The following is a 15,605-nucleotide window of genomic DNA, read 5'->3' as shown; positions in this document are numbered from 1 at the left end:
TTTAGTTCTGGGGTCCGACTGGGGAGGGAGGTTTGGTTTTCTCCTGAGACATTTCTGTTGCATCCGGCCACCTCTACCAAACTCCACCCGCGTGATACCAAGGCTGCAGCCCTGTGGCTCGAATTGGAGCCTCACACTCCTGGTGGGGGCCAGAACCCTAAGGGGCTCACTCCTTCTGAGGGCAAGAGAGGACTGTCTGGCCTTCCTAAGGCCTCCGTCTACACCCGGTCGCCCCACTGCAGGGAATGGCTGCAGGAAGCTGGTGCCTTCCTCACTCGCATGATATTTTGAAGTGGCCAAAGCAAGGCGATGCTCTCAGCCAGCTGAGAGAGGAACTATTTCCAGGAGTGGCGGGGCTCTGGAGTTGGTGGGGAGGCCTCCTGTGCAACTTGGGGGGGAAGATCTCATTGCTCCCTGCAGACCCAGACCCCTCTCCAAATCACTAATCTTTTCCTTCCGTCCCCCTCGGGTCTCCCGGCTCTCCTGTGGGAAGGCTCTTGCTCCCTTTAAGCAGAGGTCTTGGGACCTGGGGTCCAGACCAGTTCTCAGCCCCACCAGGAAGCCCTGCCCTGCAGGGTCTAAAGGAGGCACCTCTTCGGCTCAGGAGTCTCTCTGTTTTCCAAGCTGCCCTCTTGGAACAAGGACCTCTACCTCTGGCCAGGTGAGGAGAGCCAACACAGAATGAGACACAAGGAGAGATTTATTTTCTAGAGTGATATATATTTTTTGTTCTTTTTCTTGTTTTTTTTTTCTTCCAAAACAAACAATCAGAGCTCTAGGCCCCTCACCCTCCCACTCCCACCCACGCCCCCCTCCCATATAAGCGACAACTGAAAACAGGCGAGACAATCACCCCCAAAGAAATCACGAAACACAGCACAATTTCACGACAGCCACCGACAAAGCAAAGAAGTTCTACTGGAGTGTCCCCTTGCAGGGTCGGGAGAAGCAGGAGCAAGAACAGTTCATGGAATTGAAGGGGGACTGGACAGTTCCGGGGAGCAGGGGGGGGGAGGGGAAGCAGGGAAGCACAGAGTTAGCTTCCGGCCTGCTGCTTAGGTGCGATTTCGCCGCTTTCCTTTGCACACGGGACCGCGTTCCCCAGAAGCGCGCGCCCGGCAGGCAGCCGCGTAGGCCACCATCCAGGCCCGAGTCGCGGGAGGCAAAGCCCGGCGCTGGGGCAGGTCTCGTTCTGCACTGGGGCGGGCAGCCGCGAGCCCCGAGGCTCCTCTGCATGGGTCGAGACGTGGGCAGGATGGGGAGGCATGCGCCAGGCTCCGCGCGCCCGCCGGAGCCTCTGCTCCCCCCTGTCCACAAGTTATCCCCGGAAGGGCGCTCTCGGGGAATCGATTCACAATAAATTCTCCATAGGACTCTCCGGACCTGGCTTTCCTGCCTATAGTAGGGTTGAGCCAGCAGGGGATGGAGGGTGGAGGGGCTTTTCTACAAGGGGCGGCTTGATTCGCTGGTGCAAGGTGGATTTGGCCGAACAGAGTTGATTTCAGAGCTGGGGAGGATGTGCAAGAAGGCAGGGCCTGTGTAGAGCAAGAGAAGCTAGTCTGTGTCAAGCGGGGCACAGATGAACAGACAGACGACATTGTCAAGGCTTACGACCCACGATTTGACCTCCTTTTGTTGGAAGGAGAGGAAAACAACATGCGGAATTAAACATTTCCTGCAACAAAACGTGTGTGTGTGAAACACCTTCATAAATCCTAAGATGCCTCCATAAGACCACTGCTGTCTTTCCTCGCCCCTTCTAGCTTTGCAGCTTGGGGGCTGAGTTTACCCCATTTGCCCTTGGGTCCAAATGGGGTATAGTTGGGGATTCCATAGAGACGGTGACGTGATGCCGAGCCCTTTGGGCTACAACGCCTCATTCAGGAGTGCGGCTCTAGACATCTTCTGGATGTGGATTTGTGTCAGGGGTAGAATCTGGGCTTGCTGGTGGTCTGAGGGCTGTTCTGCCAGATTTGGGGTGCGATGGTCTGCATCTGGGGTGTCACTTCATTTGAGTGTTGGCTGTGAGCTTTCCCCATTATCACTGTGGGCTCCAGGCTTTAAGTGTGTGGGCTTCTGTTGGGCTGTATGCAGCTGGAGTGTCCCTGGGTGACTCAGGATAGGGACAGGGCCGGGGGGGGGGGGGGTGCTGCGTGGAGACAGGTAGGCTGGAAGTGAGGGGCTGGGGCTTCCCAGAAAAATTAAGGGGATTGCTAGGGGCTCGACTAGGGGCTCTCTTTCCTTGCGGCCCATCACTTTGTTAGAAACCAACTACATGTCTAGCTTCTAAATCAACAAAACTTCCTTCTGAGGCTCAGGGAGAAGAGAAGGAGAGGTAAGGGCAAAGGAAAGATGCTTGAGATGCAGAGAAGGACTTTGAAGAGAAAGACCCCCTTCCCCATTCACTCGAATACATCCCAGACAGCGCTGGCCCTGCAGCCATCACTTATAAATAAGCGTGAGATGGGGAAGGGGCAGGGAGGGCCGGGCGGGGGTGGGGGATCTTCACTCTTTGCCCTGTTCCTTATTCATTTTCTTCATTTTCATCCGCCGGTTCTGAAACCAGATTTTGACTTGTCTCTCACTCAGATTGAGGAGTCTGGCCACTTCGTGCCTACGGTCCCTGGTGAGGTACATATTGAACAGAAACTCCTTCTCTAGCTCCAGCGTCTGGTATTTGGTGTAGGGACAGCGCTTTTTCCGGGAAGAGCGAGCGTGCAGCCAGTTGGCGGAGGGGTTGGCTGAAAGAGAAGCAGCGATAGAATCAAAGAAAGGAAGGGGGGCTGAAAGGCCCCCCCCCCCCGTGCTCTCCTTCCAAGAGGATGTCCCCCTGGTCTCCACTCCCCCATCTTGCATTGCGGAGGGGGGCGCTGGGCCTTCCAGTTCCCAGAAGGGGTCCCAGAGATGGGCCAGGAGTTGCTGTCGACATCGCCCGCCAGGTGACAGTTACTGGGACAGAGTGGGGCCAAACAGGCTTGTCAGCGCTTCCAAAGCTCTGCCTGTCTCAGGTTCTCGCTCAGTCTCTTTCTCCACTTGGGTCGCCACTGGTTGGGACTCAGGTCAAAGCCCAGCATGGCTAAAGCCCCTCCCCCCTCCCCACCGGCACCACCGGACTAACCAGAGGTAGCTGACCTGGAGGGTCCTGGCCCTAGGTCCGGGAGGTAAGAGGAGGGTTGGGCCCAGGGGGAGGCGGCTTCTGTTCGGCCACGCCAGAGAGACCTCCTGGCCCCTCCAAGTCCAGTCAGGGACACCCTGCCTTCATCACAAGTTTGCATCTCTTGGCCACATGGCAGCAGGCCTGTGTGTCTGTAGATACCTTGTCGGCCCCCCCCCCCACCGCCACACACACACCACGCAAACATGGGTCTGCACTTAGAGACGCAAACATCTAGCATACTCCAATTCACATGCAACCCAATTGCAACCATTTATCAACTCCAGCCTGTGGACAAGGGAGCGCCAGGGGCTCACAGATAACTTATGGTTGCAATAGTCTCTCCTTTTCCGCTCCTGCTCAGCTCGCAGTTTGGTTAAAGCAAGTTCAGGGAGATTGGGAAGCGAGACTGCTCCGGTCCCAGGGTGGGGGGCCGTGGATGATGTGGGGGTGACAGAAGGCCCTTCACAGCACACCTAACTCCAACTGGCTCCGTGTAGTGAGGACGAGCAGAGAAAGGGGTAATTGAATGGAAGAAGGGGAGGCGGGGGGTGGGGGGGGGAGAGAAAACAAAAATATACACGGGCTTGTCTTCCTTTCACTGTCTCTCTCCCTACCCTGGAACTCAGAAAAGTTGCCAAACAAAGCAGAGCCAATTAAAAATAACAGTCACCCTTTGCTAGATTCTCCTCCCTAAACGAAAAGCACTGAATATATTTTTTAAAAAAATAATCTGGCTCATCCTACACTAAGTACCGTGTCTTACCAATTTGCAGTGCTATGTCTTTAATGTGATTGCCTGGGATGGGACCTACAGCCGCATTAAATATGAAAGAGGGAAAAAAAAAACTGTTAATAATTGATCCCAGCCCAACCGCCTCCTTGCAGTAATGGGCTTTCCAGGCAGAGTTTGGGGGCTTGGTGTGGGGGGGTCTGTTTGGGTGTGAGTCGGGACGTTTGGGGAAGAGCCCGTGTTACCCAAACGGTAGTTCTTGTTATTAACCCTGGCAGGCTGGAGGTGGTAGGACCCGGCAGGGACCTCAGGGGAGTGGGGGCAGCTCTCTACCCTCCAGCAGACAAGGGCGCCCCAAAGGGCCCGCGGGCCACCACGTTGACAGGAAATCTGGCAGGGCAAGCAGAGACCAAAAAAATCTGACCCTCGCTCCCCCAAAAGAGTGAGGGGTGAGGACTTGTTCCGGTCAGCCTGAGGCTTATTGTTCGGAGCTAAGAACCCCCAACCAATTTGCTTCTTCTCAACCTTAAAAACGAAAACGGTGAGACTCCCCCTACCCCACATCCAGCCAGCAGCACCTCCTGGAAATTAGCCAGACTTGGGCTCCTGGCGGGGGTGCTTCTGGAGCAGTGGGAAAGATGAGGAGTAACTACCATCGGAGGGTAAAGTTTTCCGCCTTGCCGCAAGCCTCTCTTCCCCCCACCCTTCCTCTCCCCAGGGTCCCTTCGGGATCTCTCCTTCTCCACTCTGGCGGTCGGCCCCCGAAGTTCAGAAGCGATCCCCGGACTCCCCGAGAGGCGGACGGCTCCGGCTGGGGCTATAGGGAGCCCCGCGGAGCGCAGCGGGGGCTGCAGAAAAGGAAGCTGCAAGCCGGGCGAGGATGCCAAGGAGGGGAGGGGGCGGCCGGAGGGAAGGCTCCCGGGGAGGGGCCGGCGCATCCGGGGAGGGGGCTCAGTCACCGGGTCCAGGGCTTCCCCGCCCCTCCCGGCGCCGGCTGCGGACCCTGAGCGGCTACTGCGCGAGACCTGCTAGGAACAATCCTCCGCCAAGCTGTTGCATCGCAAATAAAATCCTAATGAGCCCCCTCCCACTTCCCCTTGGCCGGCTTTTACGGTCTGCGCGTGGCGCGGGGAGCTCTGCCAGCCGCGCGGCCCCGGGCAGCCCCGTGCGCTCCCGCCCTCGCCGGCGCGGGCTCTCGGCCTCGCCGGCTGCCGCCCGGGCCCCGGCCCCGCCGGCCCCTCTCCCGGCCGGCCGCCGACAGCCTCCTCCCGGGCTTTGAGCCCGAGCCCCGGGGGAGTGGGGGAAGGGAGGCCGAGAGGGCGGCGAGGTGGTGCCTGCGCCCCAGTCCCCTGCAGGACGTGGCAGCGGTGGGGGCGGCGCTCCGCCAGCGGCCTCAGTCTCCCCTTCGGGGGGCACCCGGCTAGCTTTGCCTGCTTCCTTCCTTCCTTCCTCCCTCTTCCCTCCTCCCCCGCTCGCTCTCTCCGGCCACCGCCGCGGTCTCCCCTCCACATTGTCCGCAGTTTATTGCCTCTCCCCTCCCCTCCCCCCACCTCGCCTGGCCTTCGGCCTGGTATTTCCTCACTTTTTATAACTTACTTTGATCCGGCCTCTCTTTGTCCTCGCTTCCTTCGCAAATTTTATTGTCCCCGTAGCCGGGTCTTTGATTAGACAGGACGGCCTCCCTGCCCGCCGAAGTTTCCAAACTGTACTCGGGCGTGCCCTGTTTGAGCAGCTCCCCAGGCGCGCCCAGCAGCGGCTCCGCCTTCACCGCCGCCTGGCCCTGCCCCGGAGCAGCTTCGCCGCGCGGCGCCGGCTCCAGCCAGGTGCGGAGGTACCTGCTCTCGGCCGGCGGGACGCCCTGGGGCTGCAGGTAGGGGTGGTAGACGGACGGCAGGCTTCCGGACGCGTGCGGGCTCAGCGGCGCCCAGGAGGCGCCGAACACCGGCGCTTTGGGCTGGAAGCTGCACGAGGGGAACTCCAGGTGCTCCGCGTGGCCCGGCTGCCGGGGGCTCGCGTACTGGCCGGAAGGAAACTTGGCTGGAGGAGCGTCCTCACTCTCGTGACTTATGATCGAGTCGACATAATAGCTGCTAAGCGTCCCAGAAATGGACATTCTCAGACATTATCCGGGCGCTCGCAGGGGGAAGGGAAGCGCTCGCGCGGCGGCGCCCAAGCAGGGAGAGGTGGCACCCAGACCGGTGTGAGGGCTTTCGGACGCGACCCCCCCAGCCCCCCACCCTCCCACCCCCACCCCCTGCTCAACTTCTCAGCCAACAAAGTACAGTGGAGCAGCCCGGCTCAGCGCTCCTTGCAAAATGATTGGTCAAAGTTTTTCCGACTGCCTGATAAAGCGTCAGCTCCAACATAAATCAATCGGGCGAGGGGGCTGCGCTCTCGCTGTCATCCGTCCGCACCGCATTCCATATCGAGGATGGATTGTTTTATGCTGATGCAATGTGCTATCACGTCAGGGCTCCGGCGGCCACGTAACCTCAGCCCGAGCTGCCGGCCGCCCTCCCTCCCCCCCCTCCCCTCCTTTTGCAGGAAGGGGGGTTGTTCTCGACATGGGGCGGCGGGGGCGGAGGAGAGGCGGAGGGAAAGCAGCGGGCTGCCTCGGGAGGGATTCAGGCTGTGGAGCCCTCTCCCCAGGCGGGTCCGGGAGGAAGAGAGGGAGAGCTGGGCAGAGGGAGGGAGAGAACCCCAGCCCGGGGAGCAGACCGAGAGGCCCACAGCATAATTAAAGAGGGGGTGGGGACAGGACCCCCAAACGCCACTCCACCCCGCAGGCCTCCTTTCCTCTCCTCTGTCCCCTTGACACAAGATGTTTATTAAACAACAGTGAGGCAGCAATCCACTGGAGATGAAGTAAAGGGGATGGGAGAGAAGTTGGGGGGTTTTATAGGGCATTATCTGCTTTGGAGGGCTCTCTGTTGACTATGTTGGGAGGTTTACAGGCCTGGGAGCTTCTCCTGACCCCTCGGTAGCTGCCAGAGGAGAGCGGGGTGAGTGTCCAATGACCTGGTCCTAAAATTTAGCGATCCTAAAATCAGAACCTACATGAGGTTAGAGGTATTCACCAGGCCCTGAAAAGTTGAGCCTCAGAAAGAGTTTAATACAACTAGCCAAAGGTCCTTTAAATTCCTGGGGCCTCTCTCTGGCCCCGGTCAGAGGGAAGTAGGGGGTGGGGGGGGCATAGCCATTACTCTTTTTCTCCCCTGATAACTGCGGGGGGCCCTTAAAATTGCCCCGTTGCGGGAGCCGAATGTGAGAAAGGGTTAAGGGAAATTCCCTAAGGTGTCAGCAGAGCAGAGGTGTGGGAAGGGGTCCCGCAGTAATCTCCCCTTACACCCAGTGAAGAAGGGGCCCAGTTTTCGACTCTTCCGGATGGCTCTTCTCACCCGGCATCGCCTTCCTGATAGATTTCCAAATACCGGTATTGGGCACCAGTGTAGACCGAGGGCCTGCAGGTCAGTCTCCCGGCCACCCGCCGCCTCCCCTCCTGTGAACTCTCTGGCTGGAGCTTTCAGATAGCCGGTTTTATTGGTCTCTGCTACGCGGCCCTGCGCGGATTCTCCCCTGGGGCCACCGGCTGGCTTCCTGGCTCATCTCCCGGCCGCAGCTCCTCCAGCTTCTGCCCTGGGTACAGTGGCTTCTTGTGGTGTAGAGGCACAGGGACACGCAACCCCTGGACAGAGCGGGCTTGCCTGCGGTTGGGGCTGGGAGCAGGCTGGGGTGGGTTTTCTCAGCATTGCCGGGCCCTGGGCCCTTAAACGATCGGCTGTCCCCAGCCCTGTCCTTTTACCGAAAGCGGGGCCATTCTAATTTGAGGTTTTATCTTTTTGGCCATGTACCCCTCTGCCTGCAGAAAGCTGCAGATCACCTCCGCACACACACAGACACGCTCCCGCCCGCTTTTCTTTCCAAATGAAGCCATCTCGTGTCATTACGTGTGAAATACGAGGGCGAAGCGCCATATTTCTTCACATTATGGCGATTTCAAAATGATTTTTTAAAGATCAATGCCAGCGCCCAGCCGGCCCCCTCCTTCCCCACCCCAGCTCTCCGAGGGCGACAGCCCAGCAGATCCGGAACCAAACAGCGTGAAGATCTGCTTTTTTCCATGGGACCCAAGTGGGGAAACAAAAATCCGATGCAAATTCTTCTAAGTAGCGGTTGGACGCTTGGGAAAGTCAAGGGAGCTCCCCGGACTCAACAGCGAGAAAGCTGGGCACAGAGCGAATGAATCACAGTTAAGGCAAAGCACCTGTTCTCGATTTGCCAGACGTATGGAGTCTGCTGTTGGCTTTACCTGTAATAAATATATTCTTCAAAAAAAAAAAAAAAAAGCGCCTCTCCTGCCATAAATAATGGTGTTATGAAGCATGGAGGGCTGAGTATATGACTTTCTGTAGTATATAAATTAGGGCCCAAAAGGCCATGTGGAGTGTGGGCAGGGCCTTTTTATTTATAGAAAAGTCACAGTGCTGGGCTGCTCTGATGGACCCAGGCCCGTGCAAGCGCTGGGCTCTGACTGCAGCCCTCTGGTTCCCATCCCTGGCCCAGACTTTGTTGCTGCCTTTCTTTGCAATAAGAGAGAAGTCAAGAGGGACGCTTCCTTTAGGGAAGAAGTTAGAGGCAGCACATTTGAGCTCCTGACTTGTGCCCTACAAGGGTGGGGAGGCCCAGCAGACAGGGTTTAGGTTTCTGACTTGCCCGTCTCCCCTTGTGGCTCCTAGGTGCTGGGTAAGGAGGAGACCCAGGCCTCTTTTTCTGAGACCAAAGCTTAGCCTTTGCTCCTAACACCAGAGTGTGGGAACAGTTTCAAAATGACAGGTTTTGAGGTCTCAGTCTTCTCAGGAGAGAGGGCTCTGGAGGGAAGAGAACGAACCAGCACCCCAACCCTGGGTCTTGCACCCCAGCTCATCTCCCAGGTGGGGAAGCAAATGCACCAAGCGATAGTCCCACCCCAGCCAGCCTTTCTAGCAAATGCTGCTGTCCCAAACTGGAGCTCAACTCTAGTTCAGGCAGAGGGCTAAAGGGTCAGTGGGGAGGGAGCCCCCTGTTTGGGTGCTCTGAGGGTCTGTGGACGCCCTCAAAACCTTGTTTCCTCTCCCAAACAATGGTACCCACCGTGAGGGAAGGAGGCAAACAGGACTGCCGGCCGTCCCTGGAGCCCAGCTTCTAAAGATGCTTAGTAGAGAGGTTGCTTGAGTGGGGGTCACTTTGTCCGGAGACAGCAAACTGCTCCCCACGCCACTCCTAATCCTAAAGAGAAAGAAGGAAAACCTTGCCTGCCCCCCGCCCCCCAGTCTCTGGCCATTCCCAGCACAGGAGCTGCCGCCTGAGCACAGCTAGGGCCAGTAGCTGGTGGCTCGGAGAAGGACAGGCAGGGAAAAGCTGCAGCCCTTGGCCACACTGGGGCCCAGAGCAGCCAAGAGCGAGGCAGAAGTGGGGAGAGCAGAGGCCGACCCTGGCCAGGACCAGACGGTGAGTGGCTGTGCTTGGGAGGGGGGGGGCGGCTTTGGGAAAGATCCTTGTCAATAAGAAGAGAGAGGAAAAAAATCTAGACAGAGGGAAGGAAAAGCAAGAGAGGAGGAAAAAAGAAAAAGAAAAACAATAAATGGGAAAAGGGGGAAAAGTTTGTTTTTAATAGATAAGCTAAGCTGAAACTTAGGCATTTTGTATTTGAATAGATGTGGATATCCTGTATGTAGATTTCAAACCGATATTTATTTATGGGGACCCAGTGTGCAAATGTGCTGTACTCTAGGTTGTGTATAGAATATGTAATAAATAAATACACCCTACTATGATAGCGGATGTGCTTGGGTGTTCACACAGAAGACCCAATGGTGCATATGTGGAGGCATGTATAACCCCTGTGAATGATGTGAGTTTACGATTCTGTTCATAGAAGAAGATCTGTTACCCAAAAGCTTGTGCATACATTTTTATAACTATCACACACCTACGGAAAGGGCAAAAACTTGAGTATTTGTGTACTTGAATTTTGGCTATAAAACATCAGTTGATCAGGAAGCCTTGCTTGAAAATCTCCTGTTGACTTGATATTCAGGCAAAATATATACCGTATCCTCAAACAAACGCATGTGGCTTACATCTGAATCCTTTGATAACTTTCTTCCAAAATATTTGTGTGGAAGGTAAAGGAAATGCCTCAGACTGGCCCAGGGGAGGTCATGAAATTTTGTGACTTTTTTTTTTTTTTTTTTGGTCCGACCATGACCTCCTTTACTGTGTATCTCACCCCAAACTGCAGGAACGATGTACATCGTGTGATGTTTCTTTCATGGTAGTGATGGACACAACGATGTAGGCACCATTACCTGCACACAAGCGTGTCCCTCACAAGTGTGAATCTGACCAGTGGGCAGAGATGAGCTGAACGTGAAAGCCCTCAGGTAACTGTGGGGGTCACACAAAAGCACTGCTATCTACAACGAAATTACAAAGGTCCCCAAGCCTATGTCTCCAACCACCCAGAGATATTTCTTCTGACCCAGAACCAGAGTCCAGACCCACTCTGGGAAAGAAAGAGGGGTGGGGATGTTTGCTCCAAGGGGGAAGAAATCAAGGTCCCCAGAACCTTCAGCCTTTATACAAAACCACCTCTAAACCGGGATCACATCGAATCCACACACATGGGTTCAAATCTCAATGCTGCCACACCCTCCAAGTGGGGATTTTAATTGCAAAGTAACGAAATCTCCTGCCAAATCTCCCTCCCAGGATGTCAGAGGTGAAAGGAAGACCGGAGAGGTCACCGGCCCAAGCAGACCTCAGGAATCTTCTTCCCAAGTGTCAGCCATCGGGGATATGGAAGGCGGTGGGGGTGGCTGACTCTTTGGGAGGGGGCATCCAGGAGGCCAAACGGGGTTGGGGGCAGGCGGGGCGGAAAGTTGCTGAGCAGGTAGAAGGTTATTACGGAATTGCTTCCATAAAACCTGAGGCTGTTGTAAAACCCTCTGCTTTCCAAAGACTTGATTTCCTCTTTTCTCTCTAACATCCCCCTTTTTTTCTTTTTACAGCACTGTTCCTGGGAGGGGGTGGCCAAGAGACGCCGGGATGGAAGACAGTCAGGCTCCAGGCTCCGGGTGGCTGGGCAGGTTTGTGAGAGGCCCAGAGAGAAGTAAGGTAAGGCAGAAAGACACCCTAGACCACCTTCACCCAGGCTGGAGGACAAGAAAATGTCAAGGAGTTGTGCTGTTGGCCTTTGCTCACCAGGGGGGTGGATTGAAGGCTGCATTTCTCCCAGGGCCAGAGGTGGGTCTCCCAAGGGCCCTTCCACTCCTAGCAGATGCCCCTTGTTCACAGACTGCCCCCCCCCATGTCAGCTTGGCGCCAGAGCCCCATCCGGTCGGGCCTCTTTCCCGGCCCCTTTCCACATTCCCTTGCCTCAAGCAGGGGGGAAGAGTTTGGGAACAAAAGTTAGCTTATGCTTTGGACCGTCCCCTCCTTCCGCCAGTACTTCTAGCTATTCCTCTCCTGGGCCGGGAGCCAGCAGCCTAGAATGGGTTGGAGTCAAAGAGGGTATCATGGCTTTGCCCCTGCGCCACCCCCCCCCCCCACCCGCATCATCTCCTGTCAGACCACCAGTCTGGAGTGAACTGCCCAACAGCCTGGGCTCCCCATTTAGCCTGCACATCAGGCCCCTCTCCCAGGAGGTGGCCTTTAGGACCGAGGTAAACCTGTAGCCCAGCACAAGGGTCTATGGGGAAGCCTTGGCCACTCTGTGGAACAGGAGCTGAGGGATTGGGAAACGTAGGACTTTTTCTGCCCCACCTCTGCCCCACTAGGGGGCCCTAGGAAGGACCCTGGAGGCGTACAGGCTGAGGCTACATGGGATCCTGACATTTCCCCTTTAGAATGGGACATACTGAGCCCTCTTCAAGGACCTGACGTTTCCTGTTGAAGTGGAGTCCTGTCCCACCCCCCCCCCACCAAGGGTTGCAAAGATCTCAAGGATCCCCTGTATCTCTTGAAACCAAGCATTTGCCAAGTTGGAGAGGCTTTCCTTGGAAAGTCTAAACGTAGACAGGAGCCCAAGATCCCAAGGCAGAAAGCCTGAAGCCCCAACCAGCATTCTTTGGCTCTGCAGAATAGCCCAGCAAGGTGCCTCTGGAGAGTAGAATGTTCTCCATTCCCGCTTTCCCTCCCAACACCCACTTAAAAAATACGGAAGTAGGAAAGACACCCTAGGGCTTCCCACCTCTTTTCTCTGGGGAACATCTTCGCTGTTTCTGGGTGAAGGATCTCGAACCTCTTCACCATTTGGCAATAGTGATACACTGGTCCTTATGCTGCCTCCCTGCCCAGCACCCACCCCCCACCCCCCACGCACACTCCTCCAGCTAAGCGAGGAGCAGTAGCTGCCGTGAATCGGGTGGTTTAATGTCGTTGTGTTCAGAAATCCAGGCCCAACAACATGAAACTACCTAATTCACTCAGCAGCTCCAGGTCAAGGGCTCACTGAGGGGGCAGGCCCCCGTAGCCATCTTATGGGCCAAAAAAAAAAAAAACAAAAAACAAAAAAACGGCCAACTCACTTCATTTTCCTCCACCACTTTCCCAACAGAACCCAGTTGCTAGTTAACAACCCATCCAAAGAACTGGAGGCAGGACTCCAGGCACAACCATTCAGGAGCCGGTGCCACCAGCTCAGAGATTCCGGGAACTTTTGTTCTCTTCCAGGAGCCCCCGTGGAGGAGGATGGGGACCCTAGGCCCAGCCCAGACCTGGACAAGGCCTCACGGCTACACCTGCCTGGTCACCACCTCTCAGCCTCCGTCTCTGCAGCTGGAGGTCTCCACAGATAAGATTTCTCAACTTCAAACTGTCATCAAGGTGCATCTCCACTCCCCGTCGTCGGGCTAGTGCCTATATTCCAGGGTCACTCGGGGTAGTTCCGAGAGGCCAAATCTTCAAGCCCTACACCACCCCCCTGCTTTGAGACTGGAGTAGAGACCGGAGAGTGGAGAGGGAGAAAGTGACTGCTGGAGACATAGGTGGAAAAGCAGAGTGTGAGAAAATACCAGGAAGACTAGGGATGACAGGCAGGCAAAAGCGGGTTGGCCTGGACAGTCGCTGCGAAGTCGCCCTGCCGGAAACGTCCGGGGTAGGGGTGGGGGGACCTGGTTCCGCAGAGGCTGAGCCGTCCCAGGTAAGAGGATCCGCTCCGAATTCACAAATGAAACCTGGAGGCTCAGCTTGGGACGCAGAGAGCAAGGCTGCTTCTTGCTTCCTGACCTTCAGCTTGGGCCCTTCGCTCTCCGCCCCCACCGATCTCCCCTGCGGCCACCTCTACCCCTCCAGACGCCCGCGTCGTCGCAGGTGTTCAGGCACACAGCCCACAGCGGGCGGGCGGCCGCGCGAGCCGAGGCGGCGGACTCACCTGGGCGGCGGCGGCAGCGGCGGCGGGAGCGGCCGTCGGAAGGCGCGGCGCCAGCGGCCTGTCCCCCCGTCCGGCCCGGCTCCCTCCCGCCCTGGCGCCGGAGGCGAGGGTCCGCGTGGCCACGTGTCCGGCGGGGAAGTCCGAGGGAGCGGAGGAGTCTGCCCGGCCGCCCGCTCCCCCTCCCGGGTATAAATCTTGGGGACCGGAAATACAATAAAACTTCACCGTGTTGATGAACTTCAAATGGTTTACATCCCCTCCTGTCCTGAAAAGAAAGACGGCCGGGGGGCGGGTTAAAAGGAAGGGGAAACAAATTTACGAGCCGCAGAAGCGGCCGCCTCGGCCCCTTTCTTTCGTCCGAGCAGACTGTGTCCGCGTGGAGAGAAGCAGCCTCGGCCCCCGGGACTTTGCGTCGGCTGTCCCCGGCTCCAGGGACTCTTCTCTCGCAGGAGTCGCCCGTGCGGAGGCTGGCAACTCACCGGGCCGCACGCACAGGCCCGGGCTCTGCGGACCCGGCCCTTCGCCCAAGCGGAGTTAGGCGCCCCGTCCTTCCTCGCTAAAGCCTGGCTCTGCCGGCCACGCCCTGTGGCCTCGTTCTTTGCGTCTTTCCGCTGAAAGCGGGTTTTTTTTTTGGTTTTGTTTTTTCTTTTTGCGCCTCTAGCTGCCAGACCTTTGCCCTGCCCCACCCGTTTATTGCCAGGTACTTGCTTGAAGGGGAGAGAGGGTCAGAAGGCCTGAAGGGGCTGAGCGGGGCAGGCGCTCCCAGAGGAGAAACCGAGATGCTGGTCTTGGCCAGAGTGGAGGTGACGGCCAGCGCTGAGTGGTGTCCAAATTGGCCTCTGCCGAGGCCTCTGCCACCGTCTCCTGTCTGGCTCCTTCAAAGCCTCCAACAACAGCCACTACCTGAACCTCCACTGCCCTCTCCATCGCTCTTTTCGGCTCCGGACCTCTTGCTTTTGTTTTGTTCTGACCAAACTTTGTGGAATCCGGATTTGGAAAATCGCTATTAGGCCGTAGTGAATCAAAACCAAAACCAAGGAAAGGGTCTTTTCGCTGTGAGCTCCAGATAATTGGGAGCGAAGTTGTTGATTTCCTGTTCACTTTGTCTGCTGGAGGGGCATGGTTAGGTGCACTTCTGGGCGGGAGAGCAAAGGAATTCGATCATGCCTCACAGTTATTCACCAAAAAATAAGAAAGAACTAGTTCTAAGAGGCGCTGGAGGGCTAAGATGAGCTCAGGCGCAGTCAGGGCTCGGGTGCAGAACTGAGGCTCAGCCGCAGACCCAGGCTGGGGCTTAGTGCACTGGCGGCCCCTTCCTCCCACAGACACACACAGGTGCGCCCTGTGTGACCCACCGGCTCCACGCCCACCCCCCACTTCCAAGGAAAGGCCCCAAAACATTACTGGGGACTTCTTTTTTTAAGTGATTTAAAAAAAAAATGGGGACATCTGGTTGGCTCAGTCTGTACAGCAGGTGACTCTCGATCTCAGGATTGTGAGTTCAAGCCCCACATTGGGTGTGGAGATTATTTTAAAAAGAAAGAAGGAGGGAAGGAAGAAGGAAAGAAAGGAAGGAGGAAAGAAAAGAAAGAAAGAAAGAAAGAAAGAAAGAAAGAAAGAAAGAAAGAAAAAAGAAAAGAAAGAAAAGGAAGAAAGAGAGAAAGAAAAGAAAATTCAAAATAAAGTTATAAACAAATGGAAGGGGCAGGGAAAATACTATGGTCTACAGTTCGCAATTTTTTTGAAAGGCTAACTCTGAGGCAGGCAGTCCTCCTCTGCCCCAGCCAGTGGGGGATGGGAGCCGCCGTGCCCTCTGGCTCCTTCCCTGCACCAAGGAGGAGGAAGGCGGGGCTCTCATTAACAGCTGGAGGACAGGAAGTAGCTTGTTTCCATGCCCATATTCATATTCCAGGATATGCATGAGGAGGCCCCTCCGGCGGCTCCCTCCTTATTACATGCCCGAACTCCCCCATTTTGCTCTTTATCATGCTATATTTTTAATAAAAATACTGTGATGGCAGCTCCTGGCAGTCACCCCTGCTATGAGGATTTGCCTCCGGGAGCTGTTAGCGAAGGGCGGAGGGCAGGACTGAGGGGCCAGCAGTTTCCACACCATTCGAGACTGTTATCACCCGCCCCCTTGCCCCCTCCCCCAGAAGCCTGCAGTGGGGGCAGGTCACTGTGCTGGCTCCCTGCTCATTGCTGACCTGGGTCTCGGGATTCCCTGGGCCGAGGAGAGGGGATGGGACCATTTTAGTCTTAGACGCTGGAAAATCTGAAGAGGCCACGGCTGCAGAACAGATGTA

At 56.4% G+C, this 15,605-nt stretch overlaps 1 protein-coding gene and 1 long non-coding RNA gene across 2 annotated transcripts; one reads left to right on the top strand and one right to left on the bottom strand.

Annotated features, from left to right (window-relative positions):
- Positions 1-699: 699 nt before the first annotated feature.
- On the bottom strand, positions 700-6,107 carry HOXB9 (homeobox B9). The gene is made up of 2 exons (XM_086687080.1): positions 5,484-6,107; positions 700-2,741 (listed from the first exon to the last, which is right to left on the bottom strand). Exons 1-2 carry the CDS (start codon positions 5,998-6,000, stop codon positions 2,506-2,508), a joined length of 753 nt encoding a protein of 250 aa, XP_086543206.1. The 5' UTR covers positions 6,001-6,107; the 3' UTR covers positions 700-2,505.
- Positions 6,108-10,149: 4,042 nt separating this feature from the next.
- Positions 10,150-14,759, top strand: LOC147574299 (uncharacterized). Its single transcript, XR_015244096.1, has 3 exons — positions 10,150-10,309; positions 10,937-11,042; positions 12,600-14,759. It is a non-coding gene; the product is annotated as an uncharacterized LOC147574299 (long non-coding RNA).
- The last annotated feature ends 846 nt before the right edge of the window (positions 14,760-15,605 follow it).

Source organism: Puma concolor, chromosome E1 (genome assembly GCF_028749965.1).
Source record: "Puma concolor isolate L17-30 chromosome E1, mPumCon1.1.hap2, whole genome shotgun sequence".
Classification (NCBI taxonomy): domain Eukaryota; kingdom Metazoa; phylum Chordata; class Mammalia; order Carnivora; family Felidae; genus Puma; species Puma concolor.
The sequence above is the reverse complement of the archived record's forward strand: the minus strand, read 5'-3'. Positions and strand labels throughout refer to the sequence as shown.